This window comes from Culex quinquefasciatus, chromosome 3 (assembly GCF_015732765.1).
Source record: "Culex quinquefasciatus strain JHB chromosome 3, VPISU_Cqui_1.0_pri_paternal, whole genome shotgun sequence".
Classification (NCBI taxonomy): domain Eukaryota; kingdom Metazoa; phylum Arthropoda; class Insecta; order Diptera; family Culicidae; genus Culex; species Culex quinquefasciatus.
In genome coordinates, this window is record NC_051863.1 from 90802687 (window position 1) to 90815140 (window position 12454).

The window sequence follows — 12454 nt, forward strand, 5'->3', positions numbered from 1 at the left end:
CAAAAAGTTCATTGACATACACATAACACTTCACATACGCGGCCCAGAGACGTTTGTTCTCGTGCACCCAAAGAGACGTGTGCCGTTATACGGATGCCGACTGTCATAACGTGGCTCCTTCACAGCAACCCTCTAGGGATTTAACACACGTGAACTTCACAAATTAACATTATTCTTAACGAAACACAAACAATGCCGTTTAAACACACTAAAATTGTCCTCATTTTTCACTTCACTTGGCAAATTGTTGTATAATTTTATGCCCTTATAATATAAAGAGTTCTGTGAAGATGCAAGTGAAAACGAAGCAGTTCTTATTTCATCTGCAAACCGAGTTCTATGTGAATGTATGTCTCGTCCCCTTTTTATCCTTTCATTCAAATACTCTGGAGCTTTTCCTTTTGCAATTTTGTGCACCAACATTAATGTCAAAAACGTTACTCTTTGTCTCACTGATAGCCACTGCAGCGTATCCAGCATAACTCGCCTAGGTGTCCTTCTGTTGCACTTGAGAATCAATCTCACCACTTTGTTTTGTAGTTTTTGCAGTCTATTCATTTGTTGTTCATTTGCCAGATACACAATTGAGGGACAAAAATCGAAATGGGGAGATATCAACGCTTTGTACAAAAATATTAAGCTCCACTGTGACAATTCCTTCGACAATCTACACAAAACACCAAACTTCTTCGCAATTTTCTTCACTATGTGGTCAATATGCTGCTTAAAACTCAGTTTATCATCTATCAACACGCCAAGGTATTTGATTTCCGTGACTCGTTCTACAACTTCTCCAGAAATGTTCACATCATTCCAATGATCATTCACTGCTTTGTTGGCTATTATCATGCACTTTGTTTTCGAGATGTTTAGTTTTAGTTTCTTATGTTTAAGCCAGTTGGACAGATTACACAGATCACAGTTGAGTTTTTGAATAGCAGCAAAAGCATTGTCGGAAGAAATAAATATCACAGTATCGTCAGCAAAAAGGTTTATATCACAGTATTTGAGCACTCTTTTCAGGTCATTGATGTACAGAATGAACAGGATTGGGCCAAGTACACTGCCTTGTGGGACACCAAATTTGGTTTCTAGCGGACTAGATATCACAGAGTTGAATTTCGTTTTTTGGCTTCTAGTTTCCAGGTACGACGAGAACCATTCAAGTGCTTTTTCCTTCAAACCGTACTTGGCGAGGACTTTTACGAGCTTTTCCCGAGATATTGTTTCAAACGCACGTTTTAGGTCGAGAAACACTGCGATAACTTTAGATTTCTTTTCTAAATCGTCTTTCCATTTAGCTAAAATGAGGTTCAACGCAGTTTCACACGAATGGTTACTTCTATACCCCGATTGTTCTGGCACTAACAGATTGTTACTCGTGATATAGTTCAACATCTGTTCTTTCACAATCAGTTCCAAAGTTTTTTCATAAATAGGGAGCATGTTTATTGGTCTAAATTCAGTTGACTTGGTCGTTCCTGGAACCTTTTCTATTGGCACAATAACTGATTCCTTCCATGAACACGGCATTACACCCGAGGCCAAGGACGTGTTTATCACTTCGAGCAGAAACTCTCCCACAACATCAAACGAATCTTTTAACACACGTGAACTGATTTCGTCCGAACCTGACTTGGTTTCCAAAGACAACACAACGGAGCGCAATTTTTCCAAAGTTATTGTTGAGAAACATTTCAACTCTGCTTCTGTGAATGAGCCATTCAACGCACTTGGTTCTGCAATATCCTCAATTGAACTACTTATTTCTTCAATGCTATCCACAAAGTACGAATTGAACTTGTCCGCTATTTGACTTTCTTCTCGGATATCTGTACCATCAAAGTTCACACAGTTTGATGGTGCTTGTTCCGGTTTTATCAATCGTTTCAAAATTCTCCAAAGTTCTTTGGTGTTGTTTTTGTTCTGTTCTATCGAGCGCTGTATGAACACTTTCTTCTCTCGTCTGAGGGCACAGGAGTATTCATTGCGAATCACTTTATAAGAAGTCCATTCACACTTCCCTTCGAGGTAATGTTGGTATCGTTTATCACGCCTTCTTTTCATTTCCATTAACTCAACTGTGTACCACTTGTTCGATTTTCTCGTTTTCACAAACTTTACAACTACCAACATTCCGACGCACTGGCGAATCACCTGAACCAGACAGTTTGCTTGCTCGTGGATATTTTCAGCAGATCTTACAGCTGCCATTTTTCCTCTCAGCAAACCCAATAAGGCACCCCGTGAATAATTCTTCCAACATTTTATCTTCACTAACGTTTCTTCACATGCATCGGTCTCGTTCGGAAAGGACAAACAAAGAGTCTCATGGTCAGATATTTTAAAATCATTGACAACACAAACATTGATATCACAGTTAGAGAAAACTAAATCTATCATCGTTTGACTAGAGCGAGCTATTCTGGTGTACTGATTCACATGTTGCTTAAGTCCCACAGCTTCAGTTACTAGCTTCAAGTTTTGTGAATCTGTTGCATTTGACCAATCCATGTTAAAATCTCCTGCTAAAATATTTTGCTTCGACAGATCCAAGAACTCTTCAAGCCACTCATCTTCTAAGATGTTTAGGAACACTGAATCACTTTCACTGGGTGAATGGTACACCACACCAAAGCGTCCGGGTTTCATTCCCTTGCGAACTTCAATAGCGAGAAGCCAGTTTTACCCTTTTGGCTGTTTATCAAGGTACTGTAACCAACACTCGTATGGACATAGATTAACACTCCCCCAGTGTGCCGCGAGGACGAGTAGCAGTTTAACTGCGTGTAACCTCTAATATTAAACTGATCACTTTCCATTTCTCGTATCACGTGTGTTTCGGTAATTAAGGCCAGCTTTGGTTTCACAGATTCGATCAACAACTTCACTTCTACAAAATTTGCTGACAAACCACCACAATTAAGGCAAATCACTGGATATCTCCCTGATGGAACTGGTTGCTATTGATCGTGTTCAATTTGCTGACGTTTTCTCGCGACTAGTCTTTTGTAAATGGCACATTCATGACTGAACGCAAAGTGGTCAATGCTTAAGTTCAGCTTCCTAGACTTGTTCATCCGTTCGCAGTTTATGCACTTCGCCCGCTCAGATGTACACTCTGCTGTTCTATGTTGCCCAGTACACTTAGCACACACCTCATTTCCTTTGCACTCTGTACTTTTGTGTCCATAGTTACAACACTTGAAGCAACGAATTATTCCGAAACACTCTATCACTCTGCAACGTTCCCAGCCAAAGTTGACTCGTTCGGCTTCTAGCATGATCTCATGTGAAGTTGCATCCACTTCTAACACATACGTGTACGAAATGTACCCAGCTGCATTTTCCCTCTGGTATTTAGTGATCAGTTTCAGCTCCATCTCTTCTAACAACTCGTTCTGGTCGACCAAACTCTCCTTTAATTCACTTTCACTTAATTCATCTTCTACGCTAACGATTTTCAATCGCGGATTCTTGGGTTTGGGAACTGACACTTCGTACTTTTCACCGAATTTTTCCTGCACTGATTTAATCACTGACTCAACTTGATCAGCTTGCTTAACCCACCGGAGGTCGCGTACGTGTACTTTGTACACACTTTGTAAGGGCACTTGTAAGAAAGGCGAAAACACGCGACTTCCCGAAGGTTAACACCCAAAATCACCGATCCACCGTTTCCTTCTCGCACTAAACTGATATTGTTGGTTGTTCTATCGATCTGGCTACGCAATTCTTGTTTTGTTTCACGAGTGGTTTGATCAGCTTTCGGTTTCACAATGATTACACTATCGATTTTCTGCATTCTTGCCATTTTTTGTTTGAGATCGTAGAATGCGACCACTTGCAGCATCCACTGTTTTTCCTTTTTTTCTTCAAACCATTGATTAATTTGATTTTTAAAAGCTTCCATCCTTTTTTCCTCTGATTTGTTTTGATCCTCACACATTTTTGTAAACATGTTAGACATGTCACTTTTAATTTTTTCAGCTATGTTTTCTTCCATTTTTTGCAATTTTTCATTGATATCGTTTTTTATGTTTTCCATGTTTTTCATAATTTCATTGCATTTTTCAAGCACACAGTTGTAGCTCGTTTGGGTCTTGCGGCAACCGTGGCACAAATATTTTATTCCAATGTTTGTTGAAATGGCCTTGAAACCGTGTTTATCCACTTCTCCACAGCAATTCAAGTGCGTTATTTTGCCGCAAGATCCAAAACACATCACTTTTTCTTGTTCTTCCTTGATAGCTTTGCTACACACAGTACATGGCACAGCCAACGACATCTCGCTGTGTGCCTCGACCCGTAGGTCGCGTGTACACAAGTGAATAAACTATAGACTTAGCTACGATTTTCAGGATTTTTCCTCAAGAATAACTTCACAAATTCTCCACTAATCGAAAATCCAACTTCACTAGCAGAAAGTATTTGTGATAATCTTTCGCTAGCATCAAATTTCTATCACTTGGGAAACTTTTAACACGGATAAAAATCACATTAAAGTTTAAGAAAACTGAGCGCGATACGTTCTTTCAACTCGCACACAACACAACAGGGATCGCAGTTTCGATGTGTATCGAGCTGAAATGGTATGATAGGGTGTTGATAGGGTCAAATCAAACTGACTAGCTGTCATCGGGACCTTCACACGCACACACGCACGCCAAAAAAACGAAAAACACACCGACGGCGGACGCGAAAATTCTACGACCCTACGGAAAGGGATCGCAAATCTGACTGGCTCAACTGTCATCGAGACAGCCAAAGCCAGCCGCACCGTCACACGCACACACGCACGCCAAAAAAACGAAAAACACACCGACGGCAAACGCGAAAATTCTACGACCCTACGGAAAGGGATCGCAAATCTGACTGGCTCAACTGTCATCGAGACAGCCAAAGCCAGCCGCACCGTCACACGCACACACGCACGCCAAAAAAACGAAAAACACACCGACGGCGGACGCGAAAATTCTACGACCCTACGGAAAGGGATCGCAAATCTGACTGGCTCAACTGTCATCGAGACAGCCAAAGCCAGCCGCACCTTCACACGCACACACGCACGCCAAAAAAAACGAAAAACACACCGACGGCGGACGCGAAAATTCTACGACCCTACGGAAAGGGATCGCAAATCTGACTCTGTTTTAGAATTTTAGACGGTTTATTGAACATTTTATGGGTTCTCGTCCACGTTTTTTCGTCGATCCACTTGCTAAATTCTGCTAAATCAAACTCACTATGTAACCAATTGTTGTTAGATGACTCAAAATATGAACTTCTTCTATTGGCTTTTGTATACCTCGTTTTAAAGCTACAGAACAATATGCGTAGTTTTTCCCTGAGTTGTTCATGTGATGGATCTGCAATGTTGTAATTCTTACAAATATACTTGAAAGCAGTTCTCACGTTTTCAGAATAGTGCTTCGTTAAATCGTACACTACGGTATTATTATCCATATTTTCAAAAGAACACAACAACTAACTGATATGAATATTCGAAGATTTTTTCTGTAAAATACTTAGTATTTCTAATTTTATAAAACGTACCTATAGTATGTAAAAAAAGTATTTACACACCTTGGACACTATGCTAATATTGTAATGAAACATCTAAACAATTTAATAATATTCAATCCAATTTTGTGTGTGCGCCAAAGGGTTCGACCCGAAGTTATTACACCCTAATTACCGTGTCCAGGGCCGCAGCCCTATAAGGCTCCGTTCAGCTACTTCCGGCAATCTGTCGCCAACATTCCCACCAGTAACAAGTTCGCGAGACTGAGTGACGAGGAAAGCAGCTACAACAACACCGACGGTAGCACTACCGACGACGATGACGACGATGGTCGTGCACGGAAAAAAGTGCCGACGCAAAAAAAAAGTAATTACTCCAAAGGAACGACGACCACCACCAATTTTCGTTTTGGACTCGTTGGCGGATGATGTTGACAAGCAGCTGGAAGGCCTCGTGTACTGCCTCAAAATAGGTAAACCGTCAGTGCAAGTGGTCACATTTGACCAAAAGAACTTCGACCTGGTTGTGGAGAAATTGAAGCGTAAAAACTTCAAGTTCTACACATTCGAACCCGTGCAGAAGACCGCTGTTAAGATCGTCTTGCAGGGGTACCAAGACCGTCCGACCTCCGTTCTCAAGGAGCACCTCTCGGGTGTCGAAATAACGCTGCGAGACATAAAAGTCCTCTCGCGGAAGACAACCGACACAGGTACACACACACTGTACCTGTTGTACTTCGACCGCGGCACCGTCAAAATTCAAGACCTGCGGCGGACTAAGGCGTTGGACGGTTTTACTCCAAAAATCCGACGAACGCAGCGCAATGTCACCGATGCCAGAAATTCGGCCACGACTCGCGGAACTGCAACCTCCAGCCCCGCTGCGTGAAGTGCGGTGAGTCACACCTATCGGAGATGTGCGCACTGCCATGAAAGGCGTACTTGGGGGAAACGCAGAACAAACCAAGCCGCGCGTAATGTGCGCAAACTGTGGCGGTAACCATACCGGTAATTACCGCGGATGCGTCGCGCGCAAGTCCTAGCTCGAGGAGCAGGAAAAGAGGAAGAAGACGAGCGCAGCCGTTCCTGCAGCTGGCCAGCGTACGCACTATGGGGTTTCAGGCGGCCATAAATCGAAAAACCGACATACTCTAATTATTTTTTTGGTATTTTTTTTTCGAAAATAAACATTCTAACTAAGAAAAATCCGGAGTTTGAAAGTTGTAGGTTCAAAATTCACTGAATTGCAGACCTTCAAAGGCGAAAATGGTAAGAAAAAACATGTTTTTTGACAAAAAAGTGATTATTTGTCATAGTTGTACTGTGTAGCTGTTTATGTATTTTTTCCTGCATCATTATATATATTCAGAAAGGTAATTGATTCAACTTTTCAATAACATTTTACAAAACACACTTTTACAGGCTAAAAAAAATAAAAATCAAAAAATATGGATTTTTATTCAAAATTTAGTTTTTTTCAACTTTGTTAATGGAGTACTTTTTGTGCATTTGTGCGATCTGAAAATTTTGCAGCTTAAAATTTGAACCATGTCCTAACTTGTCTCCAAATTGAGTTCGATTTGCGATGCCTTTTCGTTGGGTCGCAAAATTTTTCGCGTCCGTCGCAGTGTGCTTTTCGTTTTTTTTTTCGCGTGCGTGTGAGGGTGCGGCTGGCTTTGGCTGTCCCGATGACAGCTAGCCAGTTCGATTTGCGATTCCTTTTCGTTGGGTCGCAAAATTTTTCGCGTCCGTCGCAGTGTGCTTTTCGTTTTTTTCCGCGTGCGTGTGTGTTTGTGAAGGTGCGGCTGGCTTTGGCTGTCCCGATGACAGCTAGCCAGTTCGATTTGCGATTCCTTTCCGTTGGGTCGCAAAATTTTTCGTGTCCGTCGCAGTGTGCTTTTCGTTTTTTTCCGCGTGCGTGTGTGTTTGTGAAGGTGCGGCTGGCTTTGGCTGTCCCGATGACAGCTAGCCAGTTCGATTTGCGATGCCTTTTCGTTGGGTCGCAAAATTTTTTGCGTCCGTCGCAGTGTGCTTTTCGTTTTTTTTCCGCGTGCGTATGTGTGTGTGTGAAGGTGCGGCTGGCTTTGGCTGTCCCGATGACAGCTAGCCAGTGCGATTTGCGATTCCTTTTCGTTGGGTCGCAAAATTTTTCGCGTCCGTCGCAGTGTGCTTTTCGTTTTTTTCCGCGTGCGTGTGAAGGTGCGGCTGGCTTTGGCTGTCCCGATGACAGCTAGCCAGTTCGATTTGCGATTCCTTTTCGTTGGGTCGCAAAATTTTTCGCGTCCGTCGCAGTGTGCTTTTCGTTTTTTTTTTCGCGTGCGTGTGAGAAGCGGCTGGCTTTGGCTGTCCCGATGACAGCTAGCCAGTTCGATTTGCGATGCCTTTTCGTAGGGTCGCAAAATTTTTCGTCCGTTGTCGGTTTTCAACAACAACAAAACCCTATCATACCATTTCAGCTCGATAAACATTGTAACTCGTCGTTCGCAACGTTAACCAGTACCTCACTAAACATCAATCATTTAAAACTCGTAAAATCATCTCAAGTTAAAAATTACACTGTTCAATCCTTCATTCATTAATTTCAAATGATTTTGGCTCTATCTTTCCACAGCCGGCTGTCTAAGACTAAACCATTTCATTTAAAATTTAACAACAGATAAACGGGAAATGTCTCATCCGCAGCATCCGATTGTTTGCCTTGAGAATAATATATAACATCTTTCAACAAACACTATGATTTTGGGTCGCATCATCATCTTCTATGATGAATCCTGACCAAACACCTTATCCTACTAACAAGTTTTCAGGTTCCTGGCGCTTGTGGGGTGTAAGCACAGAGTAAATCAGCTGCCCTAGTAGCAACCTGCGCTAACTAACATTCCCGTCCCTTAAAATCGAGGTCTACAAACTGACATGGCGGGCGCCGTTGGTGGCCAATGACTGTTACATATTCGCAACTGATCTAGCTTTAGCAATCATGGTGTTTTATCTTTTCAGCGCATTCATACATGCTGTTGATAAGGGAAACACCACTAGATCGTCGAAGCCTATAATCAGTAGTGCTGAAAGGATATTACGGTTCTGTTCAGCAACGGAGGGGCAACCATGGGTGATCTCTCATGCTCATGCTCATGCTCATGTCCTAACTTGTCTCCAAATTTAAAAGTGCACTTATGTGCACTTTTTGAGTTATGCCATTTTGAACATTTTGATTCATGCAAGAAAATTAATGATTTCACGTATACGCTTGGTTAAAATCACATTATTTACCTGCGGAGGCAGAAATGACGTACCTGCTATGTATTGCAGCGACCTCAAATTTAAATCATTAAATTTGTCCATTTTTCGATCCTCACCACAGTTCTGACCATGCGCGCTTACGCAAGCATAAATAATTTTACCCGTCGACTCGCGTTGCGCGACAAATAATTAAGCTTATGTACAGGTGTGGATCATGAGTCATCCTCACCTGAAAAGCCCTTTATTAAATTTCGCCAATTGTTAGGCAATCAAAAAAATGGTTAAGCTTTCAATTATGAATGTGCGATGTTATTCTACAGGGGAAATTGAGGGTGTGGCTTAACCAAATTCATTGGCATGTTTGTTCAATGGAGAATTGGACCTTCTCATTATTGACCAACATTTTTGAGAATGTTTTAGGAACATAATTTTGATATTCCAATAACATAATTTAAAGTTTCACGACAATGGATCGAACCCATGACTTCCGATTTTGAGGTGTACTCACTACACCATACGGAAAGTCATGAAGAATTGCAGAGGTCTGCATAATTTAATTCATGAGGTTCATCGATGCTTCTCATCGAAACGGACCACTTTTAGTAGAACAAAATTTAGTAGAGTTTTCGGGGACTGACTATAAAAACCCCAAAATTCTTGAGGAGGGCAGTTAGTTCCAGTTAGTTCCAGTCAGTTCCAGCCAGTTCAAGCCCAGTCCAGTTCCAGATCCTGAAGAAGCCCCAGACCAGCCGGACCCGCCAGCAGCCACCAGTAGCAGAGGCCCCAGTCCAGCCGGACTTAGCGGTGGAGGCCGCAGTCCGCCGGGACTTAGCCGCTGTGAAGAATCCGTCAGGACTTAGCCGCTGTGAAGAGTCCGCCGGGACTTAGCCGCTGTGAAGAGTCCGCCGGGACTTAGCCGCCGTGAAGAGTCCACCCGGGACTTAGGAGTTCGGGGTCTGGCATGGCTCGGCGAAGAGGTCTGGAGGACAAGTCTGGCTTCAACGTAGAGAATTGGCTCGACGAAGGTCTTAATGAAATTAGCAACAAAAAGTTGAGTGATGTGATCGTGCGCGTAAAAGTTGAGAGTGTTACCGCAAAAATGTAATCTTTAAAAAAGTGTAATACACAAATAAGTGAAGTTTACTGATCTGTTTTGACTCTACAAGTAAATATCACAAAAATCCTGAAAGCCTAAACCGCTCGGGCCGTTCAGGTGGTGACTAGCGGAAAGCAACGCTGTGTGTGTTTGGACACGCCATTATGATTGGACAAAACCAAGAGTTGAAAATGTGACTATGTGTGAAAGTTAATGAACAAAATGATTTCGCGAAGTAACAAACAGTTAAAATAGTGCAAAAAAAAATCGTTAAATTGAAGAAAATGTTATGTGAGGAGTTCTAAGATGGTAGCAAATGTGCAGCAGTACGAGATGGAACCAAAACGGGCTCGACCAATGGCAGAAGCATCGAAAATTTCAAAACCGGCCAACGATGGACAACACTAGGGATTCAACAATGACGAAATCATCTGGATCAACTGGAGACGAAATTCAGCCGCATCAAACACCCAAGAAGACGACCATGGAAATCTGGCAGTTTAGGGTGAGTAAACAAAAGTTGATGTAAATAGTTAAAAACACGCTTAAAAGGGTGCACAGCAACCAAGGAAGTTGTTGTCTTTTTATGCCAAAATTGACAAACTTACGGACCCAATCCTGCACAAATCTGATTGTAAAAACAGGCAAATTTTGTTGTAAATCACTTAGTAGACAGTACTTTAGGGGATGAATAAAACATTATATCGATAGTTCCCGTAGTTTCGAAAATACTAAAATATCTGTAACAAAAATCTTGGTGCAAAAGCTCTTGTTGATGTGCACCGTTAAAGATGGCGAATTTGGAGATGACGGATTTAATCCAGCTTATTCCAGAATTTGATGGGTCATTAGACTCACTGGACCAATTTTTAATGTTAACAGATTATTATGCTGATCAAATTCCTGAAGGCGAAGATCAGAGTAAATTTTTAAATATTGTTTTTATGAAACTAAAATTTAAAGCAGCAGCTCGTATTAAACGAATTTATGCAAACACTTGGGAAGAAACCAAGGCAAATTTAATTAGAGAGTTTGGTATCAAAACTACTTTTGGTAGTATAATTGAACAAATTGAAACTCTGAAACAAGGACGGGGTGAATCATTTAAATCATATGCAGGAAGAGTTCTTGACATAAAATACGAAATCATAAATATTGATCAAAATTACAACGAAAATTCATTTACAGCTTATAGCTTAAAAATCCACTTCATAGTTGGAATTATAAATAATGAAATCAAAGAAATTGCCACGAATAACCGTCATATGAAGTTGGAAAATTTGCTAGAATTTTTAGAAAATGAACGAATTGAGAGAGAGTCTTTAAGAACTCTCGATCAAAGGTTACTTGCTAGTACTGAAAATTCAAACCGTAATTTTGACAGAAAATTCAGAAATTTCAGGTACAATGAAAATACAATTTTTTATCAAAGAAATAATTATCAAGCTAACAAATTTTATGAATGTTATAAAACGAATACGGCAAAGAGCACTTTTAAACGAACTTATACAAATAGTCGACGCAATAAAAATCAAATTCCAAATAATTTTAAAATGCAATTTAACGAATACATTCCACCACATGAAACATTAAAAATCAATTTCAATAATGATTCAATATTTTATGCAAATATTGCTACCTTGGCAAGGCCAACAAAATTTCACAAATTTATAATTGACTCCGCATCATGTAACAATTTTGTAAGATGGGATGTGGTTAGTAATAAGCGTTTAACTAACATTGATTTCAACGATAGAATTTCCATTAGAGGGGTTCATGGAATAGCAGAAGATACAGTAGGATCTGTAAATATGATTTTATTGATAGGAAATTCAAAATACGAGGAAAAGTTCAACATTTTGAAGCATTTCGCTGATGAAGCAATTCTTGGAGCACATTTTCTAAAGAAATACACCTTATATATTAATCAAAGTTTCGACAACATAGTTTTACGAACGCCTGACACAAATAATATGCAATATAATAATCATGAAATGACCAATTTATTTAGAAACAATGACATTGAAAATATAAACAAAGTAAATATGACAGGTAAAAAAGCAAATTTTAATACAAATTATGATGAAAATAATGAAAATAACTATGATTATGACAATGGCGGCAATGGCAGAATTCAACCATGCATTGAAGAGTATTATGACGATCAAATTGAAATTGATGATGATAACCAAGATTACCCAAAAGAGATGAATTTAAAAAACGATCGGGATTATGATGTGATTGAAAACATGAAGCATGAGAAACTTACAGGCAACGAAAGAATGAGAAAAATTTATGAATTGGTTAAAACAGACCACTTGAAAGGTAATATCAATCAAGAAATTAATAATATTTTGAATAATTTTAATGAAATATTTTATTTAGAGGGTGACGAGTTGACTTATACTAATTTAACCATGCACGATATAGAGACAACAACTGAAATTCCAATTAATAAAAGACAATATAGATTTCCTGAAGCCACTAAGAAACACGTAGAAGAACAAGTGGAAGAAATGCTAAAATTAGGGATAATACGCCCAAGTAAAAGTCCGTGGAATGCACCGGTATTATGCATCCCAAAGAAAGACTTAG

General features: G+C 40.3%; 2 protein-coding genes across 7 annotated transcripts in view; both read right to left on the reverse strand.

The window, feature by feature from the left end:
* The window catches only part of LOC6051347 (dynamin), a 515697-nt gene that overhangs the window by 102731 nt on the left and 400512 nt on the right, over window positions 1-12454 (reverse strand). The window lies entirely within an intron of this gene.
* On the reverse strand, window positions 2702-4641 carry LOC119769756. Its single transcript, XM_038263310.1, has 2 exons — window positions 3656-4641; window positions 2702-3566 (listed from the first exon to the last, which is right to left on the reverse strand). Exons 1-2 carry the CDS (start codon window positions 4286-4288, stop codon window positions 2964-2966), a joined length of 1236 nt encoding a protein of 411 aa, XP_038119238.1. The 5' UTR covers window positions 4289-4641; the 3' UTR covers window positions 2702-2963.

Coding starts and splice junctions, on each gene's coding strand:
- LOC119769756 (XM_038263310.1), bottom strand. CDS start 4,288: ATGTCGTTGGCTGTGCCATGTACTGTGTGTAGCAAAGCTATCAAGGAA. Junction 3,567..3,655: donor GTGGATCGGTGATTTTGGGT/GTTAACCTTCGG, acceptor GACCTCCGGTGG/GTTAAGCAAGCTGATCAAGT.